Genomic DNA, 16304 nt, shown 5'->3' with positions numbered 1-16304 from the left:
AGGTGTCCGTGAAGATCCTCAAGGTTAGACGAGTCAGTTGTCAAAAAAAAAAAAAACCATGCATTAGCAAGCTATAATTGATCTTTTATCTATTATTATGCACAGGGAATACAAGAATCATCATTATTATTATTGATATTATTATTGATATTATTATTATTATTATTGATATTATTATTGATATTATTATTATTATTATTATTACTTCTTCTGAACACAGCCCCTGTTTTCACGTGACCTACGATATCAAGATTCAACTCGCCACTCTTGGGCAGCGAAGCCAATCAAATCATGAGGACATAGTAATGGTAATAATAATGACTTCATTAGATTATAATTAATGTATCCAATCATGTATCTCCAATCATAAACCGCTTGTTCGCTTAATCAGAACGCCAGCAACCCTTTTAATGAGTAAATGAACAAATAATGAACAAATAAAATATGTTCTAGAAGGAAGAGAAGGGTAAGAAAATCGTATCCAGACTTGGTGCATGCACGTGTTTACCAGGCGGCGTGGCCACCGTCCATTCTCAAGTCGCTGCCAGTCATGAAGCTGCTGGCGTCGCTGACCAAGAAGACGGCCGCGCCGCGGTACTCCTCGGGGCGCGACAGACGGCCCAGCATGTTCTGCTTGGGCCACTCCTCGCGGCGATCGGGGAACTGCACGAACAAGTCCTCGACCATCTTTGTGAGAATGTAGCCCGGCGAGATGGTGTTGACACGGATGTTGTACTGGCCCCACTCGGCGGCGAGGTTGCGGCCCAGCTGGAGCACAGCAGCCTTGGAAGCATTGTAAGCTGGGCAGATGAGACCCTGGAATAGGCTTGTTAGCTGATATCCTGAAAGCGCGGTTGGTAGGGAGGGAGGAGTGTGGCATGCTATGTGGGGAGTCGTGGCATGACAAGATACCCCGCAAACCATAACTCATAACTCCCAGAAATCGACGAATCACAGGGCAGAGCCGAAGACTGGAATGAAAATCTTACCTTATTGGCGATAGTGCCGCTCATGCTAGCAATCATGACAATGCTGCCCCCGGTACCGAATCGAATCATCTGCTTGGCGACGGCTTGCGCAGTCATGAACACACCAGTCACGTTGACCTCCATCATAGTGTTGGAGTCCTTGGCAGAGTATTCCAAGGCGGAGGTCTCCTGTTGGATTCCAGCAGCGGCGACAAGACCGTCCATGCGGCCCTCGACATTGGCGATCTGCTCGACCACGCTGTTCAGCAGCTCAGTGTCACGGACATCGATGCGGCGATACTCGAGCTTGGTGCCCAGACGGGCGGCCTTTTCACGTATTCCAGCGAATTCCGGGGACTGCAAACACAATTAGCAAGGGTATCAAAATTGGATGGAGAAGAAACGTACAGGCTCAGGGAGACGGTCGAGAGCGTAGACAATGGCACCAGCCTCGACGAGGGCTTCGGCCTGGACAAGACCCAGGCCACGGCCAGCGCCAGAGACGAGCACGACCTTGTCGGTGAGAGCGAACTCTGGGAGACGGTTCTTGGTGCCCAGGAAGACGGCAGCGTCGTCTGCGGGCTCAGCCGGGCCACGGGCGGCCTTTTGGGTGGGGGAGACAGTCTCGATGTTGATAGACATGGTACTGTGGATGTGTAAAAGTGTGGTTAAGGCGAGCGAGGTGTGTGAGTGTGTGAGAGATGAGATAGGAGAATTAGTGATAATTGATGATGGCCAGGGGAATAGATACTGTCTACAAAGACCCCTTTATATACCCTCTCCCAGTGGAACCTTCCGCTTCAGTCGTGCCGTCGACATGCTCACATGAGCATCAAAAATCCGAAAAAAACTAGGGCTCGAAAAATAGAACATATATCCGCTAGCTTGCGTCCGTGTAGGGGAGCAGCGAAAAACTGGATACCCCGGATCGCGGAATCGGCGCCGACTCCACAAACAAAGCACCACATGACTGCGAAGGCTCTCTTCTAGACGCATCCAGCCTGTCGCAATGCACAGCCCGCACAACGCGAGACAGTGACACGGCCCAATAATAATTAAATTTAATTATCATGTCGGCAGTAAACTAGCAGCACTAGTTGGCTCACTGCGGCAAATTTTAGAAGAACCTGGTCAGAAACCGGACAGGCCGATATGAGCTGACTGTCGACATCGCCCATTCGCTGGACGAACAGCCCAGCAACGGCAGCAAATAGATACATGGTTGAGATCATCATGACACCGTGTGTTCGCAGTGGCAGGAAGAAAACGCAGTGTTCGACTGTAAGGAATGGCTGGGCGGTGGTCGGGAGGACGGAATAGGCAAGCCGCGGGTGTCTGCAGCATACTAAGTAAAGTCTGCTAGCCTGGACAAGCACCCAAGTTCCATAGTGCTAATCGTTAATGATAGTAGGTCGCACTAGCCACGCAATAATCAGTCGCTAAACAGTAATATTACACTAAAGACGCATGCAGACTGCAGTGCAATGTCTATCAGGTCTCTCTATCTATCCAGGCCTAGACCCGAGCCCGCCATCGCGGTTCGGCGGGGTGCAGATCACGTGTACAGCAACTATTATATTATTTTATATTATTCAATGTTATAGGATATGGTTATCATTGAGAAATAATTAAATATTCATTGTTAGTGCGGTAGGAAAATGTTCGGCAGGTAAATAATAAGTGGAAAGAAATGAACGAGAGTCCCTTGCTCTTTACAAAATGTAAATAAGCTGTAGGAGGACAGCATTGCTAATAATAGTTGGCACACAGGGGCTAGATTCCGCCACAGACACACAGTTACACACCTACACCTACACATACCGCCATACGACTTCACAGTAATAGGGAACCATAATTAGGAATATAGGCTGCCGGAATTCCCTAACCCGGCCTAGCGCCATCTGGCTGTGGACACACCAGATTGAAGTCGTGCACAGACCATAGTTTCTTTTCGCATACACAAAAGACGCCCAGAATATTGCTCTGTAGCAAATTATTTTATTTTATATATACGCATATATCCACATATCGCTATATTTGAACTGCACGAACTGTTTGCAGACTCATAATCCCGCACTGCGTTGTTATACAATTTTCGCTGCAGCCGCATACCGTCCAGCCACACGCGGCAGCGTATATACGCACACACTCTAGAACATTTCCCCTCTCGGCTTTCCACCCTTGACTCGCGCCACAGTGGATTAATACTACTACTGTACTGCTGTATTCTCCATAATTCAATGTTCCTTCGGCTGATCTCTCCATTTTTATTTTTATATCTATCCGCCATAGCATAAACAAATTATTATCCTCCGTCCCGCCTCCTGTAAATCGATTGTTGTTTCGTTATACTACTGCTTACTCCTCGAGACTGTAGGCTGAAACGAGCTAGCGAACATCAGTGGGTCGCAAACACCAGATTGTCTGTCCATGCATGCAGGTACATGGCACTACAGGCCCATGTGACCAGATAACCTCGCGCTTACAGAAAATAACTGGGGACTCCCGCTTGATCTGCACGTGTTGACCGTCTTTTTGCCCTTTATTTTGCCTTTTTTTTTTGTGGTGGATTTTTTTTCGGGTTTGGCGCTTGGGATTTTTCCGGGGGCTGTCATACATACTATTGCCTACTCTACAAATTGACTAATTGAAGGACGTGGATATCGATCAACTTCAATGGATGTTGGATCGACCTGATCCTTCTATTATTCACATTTACGAGATTAAACACGTTAAATGCATTCATAATACAGATGTATATGGATAACATACACGTATATGGACAAGAGAATTCATTGTAACAGTTGACGAGTTTTATATTCGATTTTCATGTTGCACTTGTATTCACTACATGACAACCGTTTAAAATGTTATCTTTTTAAAAGAAAAAAAAAAGCTAGACTGACGTGTCAGATACTAGTCGTGGTAGACAGCAGAATCTGATGCTCGGGTGACCACCCCCACGGCCCAGACCCATATTCCTTCACTTAAGTCTAGTAAACAGTACAACATCCACATCCCTATTTTTGTTATAATCATAGTAATTATAGCCACACGGTGTTCCTGACTAATACTGATATGGAGATTGTAGATCACCACCGGAGACCGTTTTCCACGGTTCAACAGCTGTCGATCTAGCCATCCGTCCGACTGACTGACTGTTCGCTGTCCCGAGGCGGGATTACCGGACCGAGTGTTAGCCTGATCTGACTGAGAGTCGTCAGGAATACGTGATACGTGTCGATTTGAAAGAAAAAGAAAGAAGATCGGAAAATTGTCCGTTATGCTGGCCCGAGCTCGGCCTGCTACCTGGCTCCTGTTTGATTTGATCTGCTGCAAATACTACTATATGGAGTTTATAGACTGGCATACCCCAAACCCCATACGGTCATTCCGAGGCTGCTCTAGCACCCCGAAATAGTAATGTATATGTACATGTAGGGTAATGATACGAATGATATGATATGGATTTGATGGGCCAGATTAATAATTCCACACCCGTTGCTGCTCCTCAACCCACCATCGCGCCATCTTTGCCGCGTTTTCCGTCCATGTCATGGCATCCGCGCCATACTCTCTGCCCACCATCTTTTGCAGCCCGTCCCACGTCCAGCTTTCCACTGCCGCTCTCTCCGCCGGGTCGCGGCCCGTGTGCGTGAAGCGATACTCAAAGACTTTATCCGTCACGCCTTTGATATGGAAAATACTGCTAGACGCATTCTGAAGAGGCACCACCAACCGGTATGGCTGGCCTGCGGATGTCACCGCCAGCAGACTGCCGCCCGCGTTTATCACCCCCATATTCCACACCTGTCGGCCATTGTGCTCGTTTTTGAACGGCCGCAAGAGCGACTGGCCCTGGTATTCGTGCACAAGAGACTCGGCCGCACTGGTGTCATGCTGGTTTAGCGAGTTGCTGTGCACGAGCAGGTCCAACACGGTCGGGAGAATCGATAAAGAGGTAGCGTTTGCTTCAACCTCGATGCGAGGGAGATTTGGATGGCGGAATACGAGCGGGACTTTGAAATTGCTAATGTGGCTATTTTCATAAGTCCCTTGTACCCAGTCGTCTTCCTCAAAGGCTTGTCCGCTGTCGCCAAAATTAGCTCATGTATGAAACGGTAAAGAAGGAAACTAACTGATCGCCGACAACAACGACGAGAGTCTTGTCAGCTATTTTGGCCTCCTCCAGATACCCAATGATCTTGCCCACCCATCTGTCGACATAGTGCACGGTGTTGAGGAACGCATTCAAATCCCGATGGGTCGTCCGGTCCTCGCCGAAATAATCTTCTGTTTTGGAGTCGCTGGGTAGTTTCCATGGGTGATGCGTTGTGACGGTCATATGGGACATGAAGAGTCGGGTTTTATCTGCTGCTGCTGAAAAGATGATATCCTTGACATACGGGTCCAACTCCTGTTCGGCGTATCTATTCATCTATTAGCCTCATCATGAGAAAATAAATGCTCGACGTACCCAAAATAATTGATTTCCTCGCTCTCTGGGGGAAAGTATTTTCCTTTTGGATTATCAATATCCCCCTTGACAAACGACTGATTGAAGCCCATGCGCCGGGTCATCAGTGCCTGCCGGTCGTACGTATCCGTGGAAGACTGGATAAAAACCGAATTCCACATGCGCTCCTTGAAATCGTCCTTATCACGGCCATCATCATTCTTCTGCGAATTGAACAAATCCATAATGTGCGGTAAACATGGCTGATAAATGTCAAGGTTTGCCTCCTCAAGCAGATCCACCGGGAGCGGATTCACACCGCAATAACTGCTCAGCAGACTCTTCAATGTCAGCGTACTGCCCGTCATCGCCCCCTTGACGTTAATCCCACCCATATCTGAATCAATCCGGTCCTTCCACGACCAGTCGTCAAATGTATTTCGCTCGCCATTGCTGTTCTTCGCATACTCGCCCGTCAACATCTGCGCGGTCGGGGTCATCATGGAAAGCGTATCAATTGCCCCGGCCCGTTTGCGTTGCGCGAACGTACTCAGCATCAATTCGTACAGCTCTGACCCTTCCAACATCGGAAATACGTCCTTTCTTGCGCTCTCCAGTGTGAGCAGGATAATGTGTTCCACTTGAACGGAATTCTTGTCAAACGCTTCTCTCAGCTTGTCGTATATCGGATTGTCCAAATTCGAGACTTTGGATGGGTCGGTTGCCGCGTTGTAGAAAAAGGTAGGCTTTTCGCAATCACCAGCTTTGTCCTCTTTTTTATCTTGCTGCTTCAATTGTTTCGTCCATCGGCTAAAACCAGGCGGAGGGTCCTCTGGTAGCCATTTTGGCCACGAGAATGGCCAGGGGCGATCGGGCGCCGATCCTGGGTGCTCGCCAGGGTACTCGCCATGAGGATGTTCCGACTGCTTGGGTTCGACGAAGTCTTGAAATGGAAAGGGTGGCGGCGGTGGTGGATGACAGTCATGGTGTGATTTGTGAAAGGCCGCTGACAAGGAGAATGGGAGCGTCGAGGCGAGATGATCGTACGGCACTTGTGGTCGACAAAAGCGAAGGACAACCAGGATGATAAATACAACAATAGCTGACACACGCGTACGGAAACTCACCCCAGACCTGCGTGGACAAGTTGAATCCGGCGTCGGTAGAATGGCGTCTTGTGTATCCTTAGCATTACTATTTTGCCAGACCAGACTGCAGCCAGCCGACAGCATCCCCCCGACTAATGTATGCAGATACGGGGTGGTCATGTACGAGATCGTGAACATGACTGCCCCGGACAATGCCACGCTTCGCATGCCACTGAACAGGATCTTCATGGCTGCTGGGTCGCGGAGGAAGCTGCCGGTTGCACCCCATTCGATCTGCGATCCTGTCTCCCAGTAGAAGCCGAACTGACTAGCAGCAGCGCCGTAGGAAACAAGTCTAAACGAGATGAGCTGATATCCTGATATGTAAGTATGGAATGACTCACGCGATCAACGTGCCTAGTATACAGCCGAGCAATTGTAGAACCCCGTTCGGCCCGCGCAGCAGCATGCGACCGAGGCATATTACTAGTAGATCTTGGAAGAAAAGCGTCGGTAAGTAGATTAGAAAATCGCCCAGTCCAACGGAATGCCCATGTTGTGCAAGGTGTAGGATTTTGGAGGAGAGGCACGCGACCAATAGCACTGAGTAGAAAAAAGGCACAAGGGGCGGGAGCAAAGCCATGCGGACGTCATCGATCCCAACCAATGCGAGAAATAGAAAGAAAAAAGAGAGGGGAGCAAAGAGAGAGAAGAGAGAAAAGAAGCCAAATACAAATGCGTGAATATGTCCAGAAAAACGAATTCAGAAAGTGGTCACGTTCATGATTGCTGTCCGGGGAATACGAACTCTCCTTCGTCCTCGGCTGGCGCTGCCAGGAGACATGCCAAGAACAGCACGTCAGGGAATCCAGTGGTTTACCGAGTCATGGAATTTTATTGGCGAGTGTCAGCCTCCTATATTGGCCAAGCATGGATCTTCAAAGGGGGGTCCAGTGCCACTGTCTCACCGTGTTACGTTATTGAGCCCATTGATTGGCAAACGAACTCCACTCGCCACTCTTCAATGTTCTTTCTTCCAACTTGCTTCCACGGTCTCTGTGTACCCTGATGTACGGATACAGCGACACGGGATGCATCAATTGACCGGCGAGACATTTAAAGGCGGAAGAGTGTCCGCAGAAAGAAGTTTTGGGGGGGGAAACAAAGGACAGCCAGATCCAGGACGAGAGCCGCGACGGTCATAGCGAGGACAGCGGCCCACCATTCCAGATTTGGACAGCGGCTTACATTGCGATCGGCCCAGGCATTGCCAGGGTCTGACACAGCCGCAGGGGAGAACAACGTGGGGCGCCAATGTTTCAGGCTGCGGCCTTCCAGAATCTCACTGGATAGTAATATTCAATACCCCACATCCGACGTCCAATATCGAAGAGAACAGACTATATTAAACTGTATGTACATGTAACTAATCTATTACTGTCCTCAGCCAATGAACATGGACTGTTCGTCATCACTGCGGGCGCTGATTGGCTAACCGGCTGGTCCTGTGGGACACGGGTGCTGCCTCTTTCCTCAGGCAGCACTTATGCTTACTATTATATTCTTTTACTCCACCACTTACCTAGGTAAATTCCCTTTGTGCCATCAAAATTATAGAATCTTCCAATGTGAGTCACACCCGTCGTGAAACATTGCTGTTACACGCCGGGTAATGTCGTCGCCCGTTCTGCTGGAGCCGCACATCAACATAGATCCCCGTCCAATCAGCGAGAAACCAGGAAGGATGGCATTATCTATTATAGATCTTGTTGCTTCTCCATTGATTCGTATTGTCTCTGTCGAGCCGATGTGAGGGTGGTAATGGTTTGTGAGTTATCACCGCTCTTCCGCGAGTTCCTAGCATCATCGTAATAATTATCCCGAATACGATATGGTCTGTTGAAGATCCCATGCCTTCTATCTCCAAGTAAACAAAGAATGTAGCCTCATAGCCCATCGCCGCTTCCGAGGAACCACGCCATGGGTAAGACTCGGATGTTCGTAAACAATTGGGTCGAGAACTTGCCAGGGAGAATTAAAACGCTCCCTTCTAATCAGCGAAAAAGGTGCATCTTGCAACAGCTCCACTGAATGAGCAGTCTGCGGCCATGACACCTCCACTAAAAAACATCTTATCCCTCCAAGACTAAGAAGGGGGGCAAAAAATCGAGTCTCGTGCTCTGGAGTGACCTCAACCCCGAATCCCTGCTCAATATTGATCCAGATATGAAGATTTGCAAGTTTTTCCATTTCTACCAGCACTGAACACATGCTAGACCAATGCTGGAACCATGCTGGATTGGATAAATTCTGCACTTCATTAAACTTATCGTTGACAAAAGAAATTTCTAGAGTTCGGATTGTGGTAAATTGCGACTGGGACATGGCCTTTTGAAGCCCCCTCAGGGTTCCAAACTGAAATTCAGATTGTGCCTGAATGTTAAATATATTGTGGGTAGTCAAGATATCAATGGCCTCGATGTAGCTGGCACAAACCCGTTAGTCAGCTCAGACAATAAAAAAAGGTATGAATCAGTGGCTTTAGACGTGAGTAAAGCCTATGAAACCGAAGTTGATCTGGGACTTACATTTGACGACATGTGTAGAGCAGGGAAAGTCGGTTTTCTTCCGACGCCGTTGTTTTATCAACCTGTATATCAAGCCCATCTGGCGTGACCAGACCGTCACAGAAGCACAGAGTATGAGATTCGGGGGTAATATATATACGATGAAAACCGTGTCCTTGAAATGGACATACAACACAAGCCAAAGTTCCGTCCTCACACCGTATGAAATGGATGATTTTTCCGCCCAGAACATCCTGATATATCTGCCTGCGGATCTCCAAAGGCAGCGAAAAAAGAGGACTTTGCGAGGGGTCGAAGGGCCCGAGATCGCCTTCGTTTTCACTTCGATGAAAACTCAAAGGCCGTCGCATCATTTTTCACTGGCTCGTCATGCAAGGTGGCTGTTATAAATTGAACTTCTGGGGTAGAAGGAATATAAGTCGCTCTCCCAGTCAGCGGGCATTATACGAAACGGAGGCACGTGATATAAATTTATTACGTGAGATGTAGCTGTCTGTCAAATTCCTTAATATAATAAATGTACATAATATTAATGAAAATTAAAAAATTATGAGCTTTCAAGGTTGTAAATAGGGTTGTTTATATTTTAATTGTGAATGTCAGAGAGTTTTAGAATAGGGTTCCAGAGAGGGAGTCGGGAAGAATCCGACCATTGGCAAGGCACTATAATCCCACTAATTCTACAGATGTATTCAAGAAAAGCAATGTCTTAGGCTTGGACTTATCTTTGAGGTTAGAGTCGACACCTTTGAACATATTCTCTTTGGATAACAGAAACGGCGAACTGATCTTGCTTGATAGATGCTCAAATATAGGGCAGTACAGGTAAGTCAGTTTATAGATGGCTTCGTAGGGTTGAGATAATAATAAAATGCAGTATTGACTCTGATATTGCGGACAATATCGATCGATAATGAGTAAACAGCAATACAAAATTGATATACTAATCATCTCTGTATGTGGATCACAGTCATCACTGTTTATTCAAGTTAAGTATCAGGGTGCCGGCAAGTCAAATTTTAACCTCAGAATGTGTCTGACGAGTACATATCAATTGGCATATAGCCAATATTATTGATATCCAAAAAAAGCTCGTCGGTCAATTCATCCGCTCATCCACTCACTTGATAGGGTAAGGAGAAACATAGCCCCAGAATAAATGATCTTAACTGCAAACCCAATCGTTGAATGGTATGTATAATCGTGACAATCGTAAAATATAGTACAATGCGTGTAGACGGATAGCCTTTTCAGCAGCTCTCCTCCTCCATCCCATCTAAGCAGCTTCGCTAACAAGGCCGCGCTCCCCAAGTCTCAACATAACCCCTTTCTTCAACCTGAGCAACCTCTCAATCTCGGCCATCGAGAGACCCTGCCTATCGCGCATCTGCAACGCCTGCCGGATGGTCAAAACATCGAGAAATTCGCGGCCCTGATGGCTCTGTCTTCCGAATACTTCCTGTTCCTGTTCCGCCGCCTTGGTTATGCGTGTGCGCGAGGACAGGACGAGGAGAGCAGGGTTGTTTGCGTCGGGGAATACCGACGGACTGGTCGTGGTCAGAGGGGTGGAGGAATTGAAGGTGCTTGAGTTCGACATTGTCGGGTTGGGGGTTACGGGGCCAATCGAGCGCAAAGAGGCGGCGAAATGCGGATCGCGAGCATCGAGGTCGATTGCTGTATAGTCGAAAGATGTTAGCAGCCTGAGTGAGGATTGGTTGCGGCGAGTTGGAGATGGGCGTTTGGAGTAAGAATAGAATGGATAGTACCTTCAGAACGCAACGACGAAGGTTCTTCATTGGAGTGATAGGTCGGTCCAGTCGATGTGCGGGTTGGTTGGTGTTGCTGTGCGGGCGATGGAGTTGTGGTCGTGGCTTCAGATGGTCTTTTGGGGAACTGGCGACGCGAGGCCGCAGCCGCAGCTGATCGTGCGGGCTTCGATGCAGAAGCACCCATAATACGTAAATACTATATAGTGTACAGTGATGTTCAGGCGTCGTGGATGCTGAAGATTTAGTCAGGCGCCAAGCAAACTAACGCGGCGGCATCCCAGCTTAGCGGCTAGCGGTTTGTTTGTGACGTCAAATTGCGGATTGCGGATAGCGCCGTGAGCGAAAATGGAAATTTCTAAAATGGGCACAAGTACACGCAAAATCCGGGTTGGGGTTAATATTGATATTCTATTCCCTTGATATTATTCCTGTGCGAACTAGGCAAACACGAAAGAAGACATGCTGACTACATCATACATCGACGGCGATACACAGTTTAAAAGCCCAGAAGGCGTAGGCCATGTAGATTGGCGGCCATAATGACAATGCAGAGCGAGTTTATCGCTGGCCAGCTAGTCGTCTCGCCTGAACTTCGCCCAAGGCGCGGCTGCCACTGACATAGGCAATTGCTCCGACAATAAGAGCAGCAGGGAGCGTTTGGAACAGGTTCCAAGCGGTATAGTACAAGAAAAAGATTCCTTCGAGACCAACGACCGATCCCACGAACACCATGTGAGGAACTGGGGCAGCTCGGAGTGCCGTAGGGAGATGGTTCAGGTTTGCATCAAGGAAAAACCACTGCAGTGATATCAGCAAGAGCCATGCAAATAGTGACTAGTAGATTACGTACCGTTGCAGCTAGGACCGGAACTGCTAGCAGAGTGGCCAGCAGAAAAACCAGAGTTATAATAATATTTGGGCTCTTAGGGTCGTCTTTAAAGATGTGATGTATCTCCGGGAGCTTTCTGTATCTCTCCACCTCGTCAGATTTGGCGGCAGGCTGGCCCTCGTTACCCAGAGACAATTGAAAGGCGAGCTTCCGGTATGGGTCGGAGGCGCCGAACGACCCAATTACAATCTCAGCATCCACGGGATGAGGGGAGGAGAGGAATTGCACTGGAAGGTCTTTTTGGGTCTGGAAGTATATCTGATAAGCACCGAGCAGTGTCACGCGACGTTTTGTAGGCACTCACCAATTCGACCTTGGATTTACCGCTGTCCTTGACAGTCAGTGGGTATGAAACGTCAAGGCCATTGGCGGTATCCTTTAGCAGGAGGAACGCTTGGTGTGGGCGTTTTGCGCTGCGTCCTTCCTGTGCGGTCAGAAGGAGCTTGAGGGAATCAGGGCCGCTGAGCGCGATGGGTTTTGACAACGGGGTGTTTTCCTTGAGGCTGCTCTAATTAGCATTGAATTATCGACGCATTTATTTGCGCATCAACCAAACGGCACGATATCTGCATACCTCTCCTTGACGTTGCCAGTGGCTGACTTGGAGTTAACTGACACGGTGGCATCAGTAAAGCCCCAAGAAGCCGCGTAAACCGAGGGAGCAGCGGCAGCCAGCAGGCCGAGCTGCACAGCACACTGTAGCCAGCGCATTGGCAGGGAACAATTGACAGCCGAGGAGATAGATGCAGTAGGTGAGCGCGGATGGGCAAGGCAACAGCAATCACAGAGACGACGAGATTGGCAGGTAGGTAATGATAATGGGATAATAGGTGGCGCCAAGAAGAGTGGACAATTGGGGCAAGCGGCGTCCAGTGACTTTAGCTCTCCCGTCCGAGCAAGCCCTAATTCCCTGTTCTGCTGATCTCGCCGAAAAACATCCGCATTTTCTTCCCAGCGACCTGTTCGACGCCCTCCCAGTCTCAACTCGATCGAGAAACCCCGTGCAGGCTCTGCTGTCCGACTGCCGGCCTCGCCTTCGTCCATTGCGACCGACTACTTATCGCTTCTCCCCCCGAAACAGACCCTCGACGCCCAACATTGTCCCGAGGCCTCCCGCAACCTGTCTCGTCCTTGACGCATACGTAACGGTCGGTCGACGCTGTATACTGCGCTGCACTGCATATAATCTCTGGGAATACTTGTCGGCTACTGGTATAATTGTGTTTTACGGTACGTGACGCATTGGAATGGCGCTGTACGTCGAGATGGGCTGCAAAGTCTCGGGCCTGCAACGCAGATGGCCCCAACATCCAGTGGCGCTGCTCAGTACCTCGTCTTACGTGCAATCCCGGATATGCTGACATGTTTATCCGCATTCTCAGAATCAACAGCACCGACGCACTTGATTTACCTCTGGCCAGCCGTGCTCTTCCGCCTGGTTTCTTTGTGCTACGTCCGACCTTTCGAGCACGTAGCCCTAGACCCTAACTCACCCGCTGCAAACTGCGAAGACTTTCCCCAGCCCCCCAAGTACAATACAATAGGGCATGGATTACGATTGATTGACAACCTGAGTCACCTGGTCGTTCTATGCAGAGTCATTTGGAACAAACGTGCGTGATTGTAGTCGAGTGGCCCTTGCTGCCATTTGCGCCACCCCACAGTGTGTCGACGAGTCATCCTGTTCAATGCTGACTGCTTTGCATAGAATAGACCGGCATTATCCCACCACATCCTGCTTCCCTGATCCTCTCCTCCTTGGTAAGCAGTCATTATTTGCCACTATCTCGCTTGTCTAACATCACGAACAGATCCAACAATGGCTACCCACGAGGACGTTCAAAAGTCCTCCTCCATGCCATCAACTCCACAATCACTCATGTTTCTCGAGGCAGACAACCATTTCCACCAGCCAACTAATGAGGAAATCTGGCGCAACGCAAAGCGTCGTCGCACTCAGAGAACATCAAGTGAAACACAGTTTATCCACATGAACGGATACAAGAGCGACAGCCAGGTTGGTACCAGGTTCAACAACACTTATGTAGACTCTTACGCAGATTCAAAGACATACGATAGTGTTCACCATCAGTCAGCCGATGCGATATCTACTTCTGAGAGTAGTGCGCCTGCTATTGAGCCTTCAAAGCCTAGCGAAGAACGCTCGGAGCCTGTAGTAGCCAAACCTACACGCACCCGTAGGCCTGTCGAGCGATCTACCGAGACTTCTTCCAGGGTATTGAAAGTAAAGTCTGGCTCTGGCTCATCTCAACAGACCAACATTCAAACCTTCATCTTCAAGACGAAGCTAGATCCTCGTCTTGCTCATCAAGCTCATTCTGATGATACTGCCGACAATGATCAGAACGACTATTCCGCCAAACGTCCTCGCAAGTCCCGCAAGGCCGATGGAAACACGCTTAAATTTAAGAGCTACAACCCAAATCTAACGCCACGTAATGCTACTCGAAAGCCTTCGCGACAGGATCCACCGCGTTCAGAATCTGTTGCCACCACTCCTGCTCAAAAATCACCTACCCTCACCATCGATGAATATTACCCCACTTTTGCAAAAGCGTTTGATCATGAGAAGGAGAAAAGTCCTCAGAAGAGTAGCCAGTTCGAAACCCCATCAAAAGGAGAAAATATGGATGGTTCTAGTGAAGTCGGTTCCACGCAGCGACGCAGCACGCGAATCCGTAAACCTACCGGCAACATTTTGAATGGGGATACCCCCATAAATACGACATTCGAAAAAGCTGGGTTTGCACCGCCTACAAAGGAAGAAAAACCGGTTCTAAACCGGCTTGACGTCCAAATGGACGACGCTTCTTCCGTTAATGTCAATATCAACTCATTAACTAATCCTTACCACACAACTCCATCTACTCCAGTTTCAGAGAGTGAGATCCCAAACGGGGCTCGAGATGAGACAACGTTCGAAACCGGCACGCCTTCTCCAGAGAGCCTATCTGCCACTACACGAACTTCAGGACGTCTACGCAAACCAACCATCAAGGCTATTGAGGCTTTGCAATCCAAGCCAAGGTCCCGCAAGCGGCTGCGAGACTCTGATCAACATATCGAGTCTACTATGAATGGCAAACGGACACCGGAGCCTGCGAATGCAGGAGATTTATCCTCAGTGTCAATGTCTCGCAGCACCAGCGGCGCAGTGAGCGAGGTCATGTCCATGGTCTTCGACGACCCTGACACAATCGGTCGACAGTTGTATGAGCTGGCAGCTGCAGCGTTTGCAGACGCTCCTACCGCTGAGGATGACCATGCAAAGGTCATTCAACTACGTGAAGCGTTCAATAAGAATAAGACCCAGCAGGCACTTATCACCATCACAGAGGCTCCTGTCACAGAGCAGATTGAGGTAGATTTTGATAGAATTGAGCAACTAGGTGAACTCAACCCTCAAGTTCCTCTGGAGCATCCCGAGAATCCTCGACCTTGGATTGAAAGCGATGGCTGGACTCACACTGGTCGTGTCAATGGTTTTGGAGAAGAGTACTGTACAGCGCCAACCAGTCGATATCAGTGGGTTAAACATGTGTCAAACTATCGCACTCCTCCGGGACCTATCCCAACGCCACCGCCTTTCGTCAAGTCAGTGCAGGAAATCAAGCGTGATAATATATTTGGGTTCCCGCCTAGCCCGGGACAACGAAACCTGTACCAAAAACGTCCAGGGCAAATCTGGCGACACGAAAATGTGGATGGTCTGTTGTCTCATAATTCAACTCGCGCTTCTGCTGAGACCAGCGGCGTGGATGCGACGGATGCCGATGGTGAAACGATGTCGACGCCTCTATTCAAGAAACCCATCAGACTCGTGCTAGTAGACTCGTCGAAGCTTGGACATGGAAGGTCTCGTATATCGGCTCTACGCAGACGTCGTCAGAGCGCTCCGATTTCTGGACAGAAATCGGCATATACTCCCACACATACTACCACTAGCCACAGAAGAAAACGTTCCCTGGGCGATATATCTATTGACATGAAAGACGCCGTTCTTGACGATGCGGATGCATCTCAGCGCAAGAAGCGGCGGTCCGCATTGAAACTAGAGAGAAACGGATCATTCATTAACATGGAAGAGAAAACCCCAGGACGCAACAAACCCAAGTATTACAAAACACAGGCAACTCCCGAGTCAAAATCTACAGGCCCTAAAGGAACCCCCAAGGGCCGGCGCAGTGCAGTGCGCACAGTTCATTCAGAGAAACCGGCACACAAAACTGGTGCCTTTACGCCTGCCACTGTTCATCATCCTCCCCAAGAGACGCCCACACATACCGGGTCGGGACGCGGTCGTCGGCGTACATTGGGAGCTTCTAAATAATATTTCCTTGACTCTGCTTTATGAGTGTTACGAGGACTTCTTTTCTATTTTTCTTTTTGCCTCGAATTTTGCTTATCTTCATTTCTCTTGCATTTGCATGGTCGGGATCTTGTCATACATTCTTCACTTTTCTTAGCCATTGGTGAAAGCTGACTTTGTTGCATGTTTTAACATTGCATTCTAATAGCATTGAAT

At 48.8% G+C, this 16304-nt stretch overlaps 6 protein-coding genes across 6 annotated transcripts; 1 reads left to right on the top strand and 5 right to left on the bottom strand.

Moving 5' to 3' along the window:
* Window positions 1–504: 504 nt before the first annotated feature.
* Window positions 505–1610, bottom strand: BGW36DRAFT_291176 (putative short chain dehydrogenase; the record flags this gene model as incomplete). Its single annotated transcript, XM_046210821.1, has 3 exons — window positions 505–816; window positions 990–1325; window positions 1377–1610. 3 exons carry the CDS (start codon window positions 1608–1610, stop codon window positions 505–507), a joined length of 882 nt encoding a protein of 293 aa, XP_046073907.1.
* Window positions 1611–4451: 2841 nt separating this feature from the next.
* On the bottom strand, window positions 4452–7155 carry BGW36DRAFT_425032 (alkaline-phosphatase-like protein; the record flags this gene model as incomplete). Its single annotated transcript, XM_046220057.1, has 4 exons — window positions 4452–5058; window positions 5108–5398; window positions 5446–6867; window positions 6917–7155. The coding sequence occupies 4 exons, from the start codon at window positions 7153–7155 to the stop codon at window positions 4452–4454; spliced, it is 2559 nt and encodes an 852-aa protein (XP_046073906.1).
* Window positions 7156–8265: 1110 nt separating this feature from the next.
* Window positions 8266–9501, bottom strand: BGW36DRAFT_124829 (uncharacterized protein). The gene is made up of 2 exons (XM_046209313.1): window positions 9101–9501; window positions 8266–8997 (listed from the first exon to the last, which is right to left on the bottom strand). Exons 1-2 carry the CDS (start codon window positions 9451–9453, stop codon window positions 8430–8432), a joined length of 921 nt encoding a protein of 306 aa, XP_046073905.1. The 5' UTR covers window positions 9454–9501; the 3' UTR covers window positions 8266–8429.
* An 875-nt stretch (window positions 9502–10376) lies between these two features.
* BGW36DRAFT_425031 (uncharacterized protein) lies at window positions 10377–11053 on the bottom strand (the record flags this gene model as incomplete). The annotated part of the gene is made up of 2 exons (XM_046220056.1): window positions 10377–10774; window positions 10867–11053. 2 exons carry the CDS (start codon window positions 11051–11053, stop codon window positions 10377–10379), a joined length of 585 nt encoding a protein of 194 aa, XP_046073904.1.
* A 374-nt stretch (window positions 11054–11427) lies between these two features.
* BGW36DRAFT_395337 (putative oligosaccharyltransferase subunit ribophorin II) lies at window positions 11428–12469 on the bottom strand (the record flags this gene model as incomplete). The annotated part of the gene is made up of 4 exons (XM_046218031.1): window positions 11428–11667; window positions 11720–12004; window positions 12063–12261; window positions 12333–12469. The coding sequence occupies 4 exons, from the start codon at window positions 12467–12469 to the stop codon at window positions 11428–11430; spliced, it is 861 nt and encodes a 286-aa protein (XP_046073903.1).
* Window positions 12470–13055: 586 nt separating this feature from the next.
* BGW36DRAFT_425029 (uncharacterized protein) lies at window positions 13056–16109 on the top strand (the record flags this gene model as incomplete). Its single annotated transcript, XM_046220055.1, has 3 exons — window positions 13056–13371; window positions 13472–13519; window positions 13570–16109. 3 exons carry the CDS (start codon window positions 13056–13058, stop codon window positions 16107–16109), a joined length of 2904 nt encoding a protein of 967 aa, XP_046073902.1.
* Window positions 16110–16304: the final 195 nt, after the last annotated feature.

This window comes from Talaromyces proteolyticus, assembly GCF_021365285.1.
Source record: "Talaromyces proteolyticus strain PMI_201 chromosome Unknown BGW36scaffold_4, whole genome shotgun sequence".
Taxonomy (NCBI): Eukaryota; Fungi; Ascomycota; class Eurotiomycetes; order Eurotiales; family Trichocomaceae; genus Talaromyces; species Talaromyces proteolyticus.
Note: the sequence above shows the minus strand (reverse complement) of the source record. Positions and strands in the feature narration are given on the sequence as shown.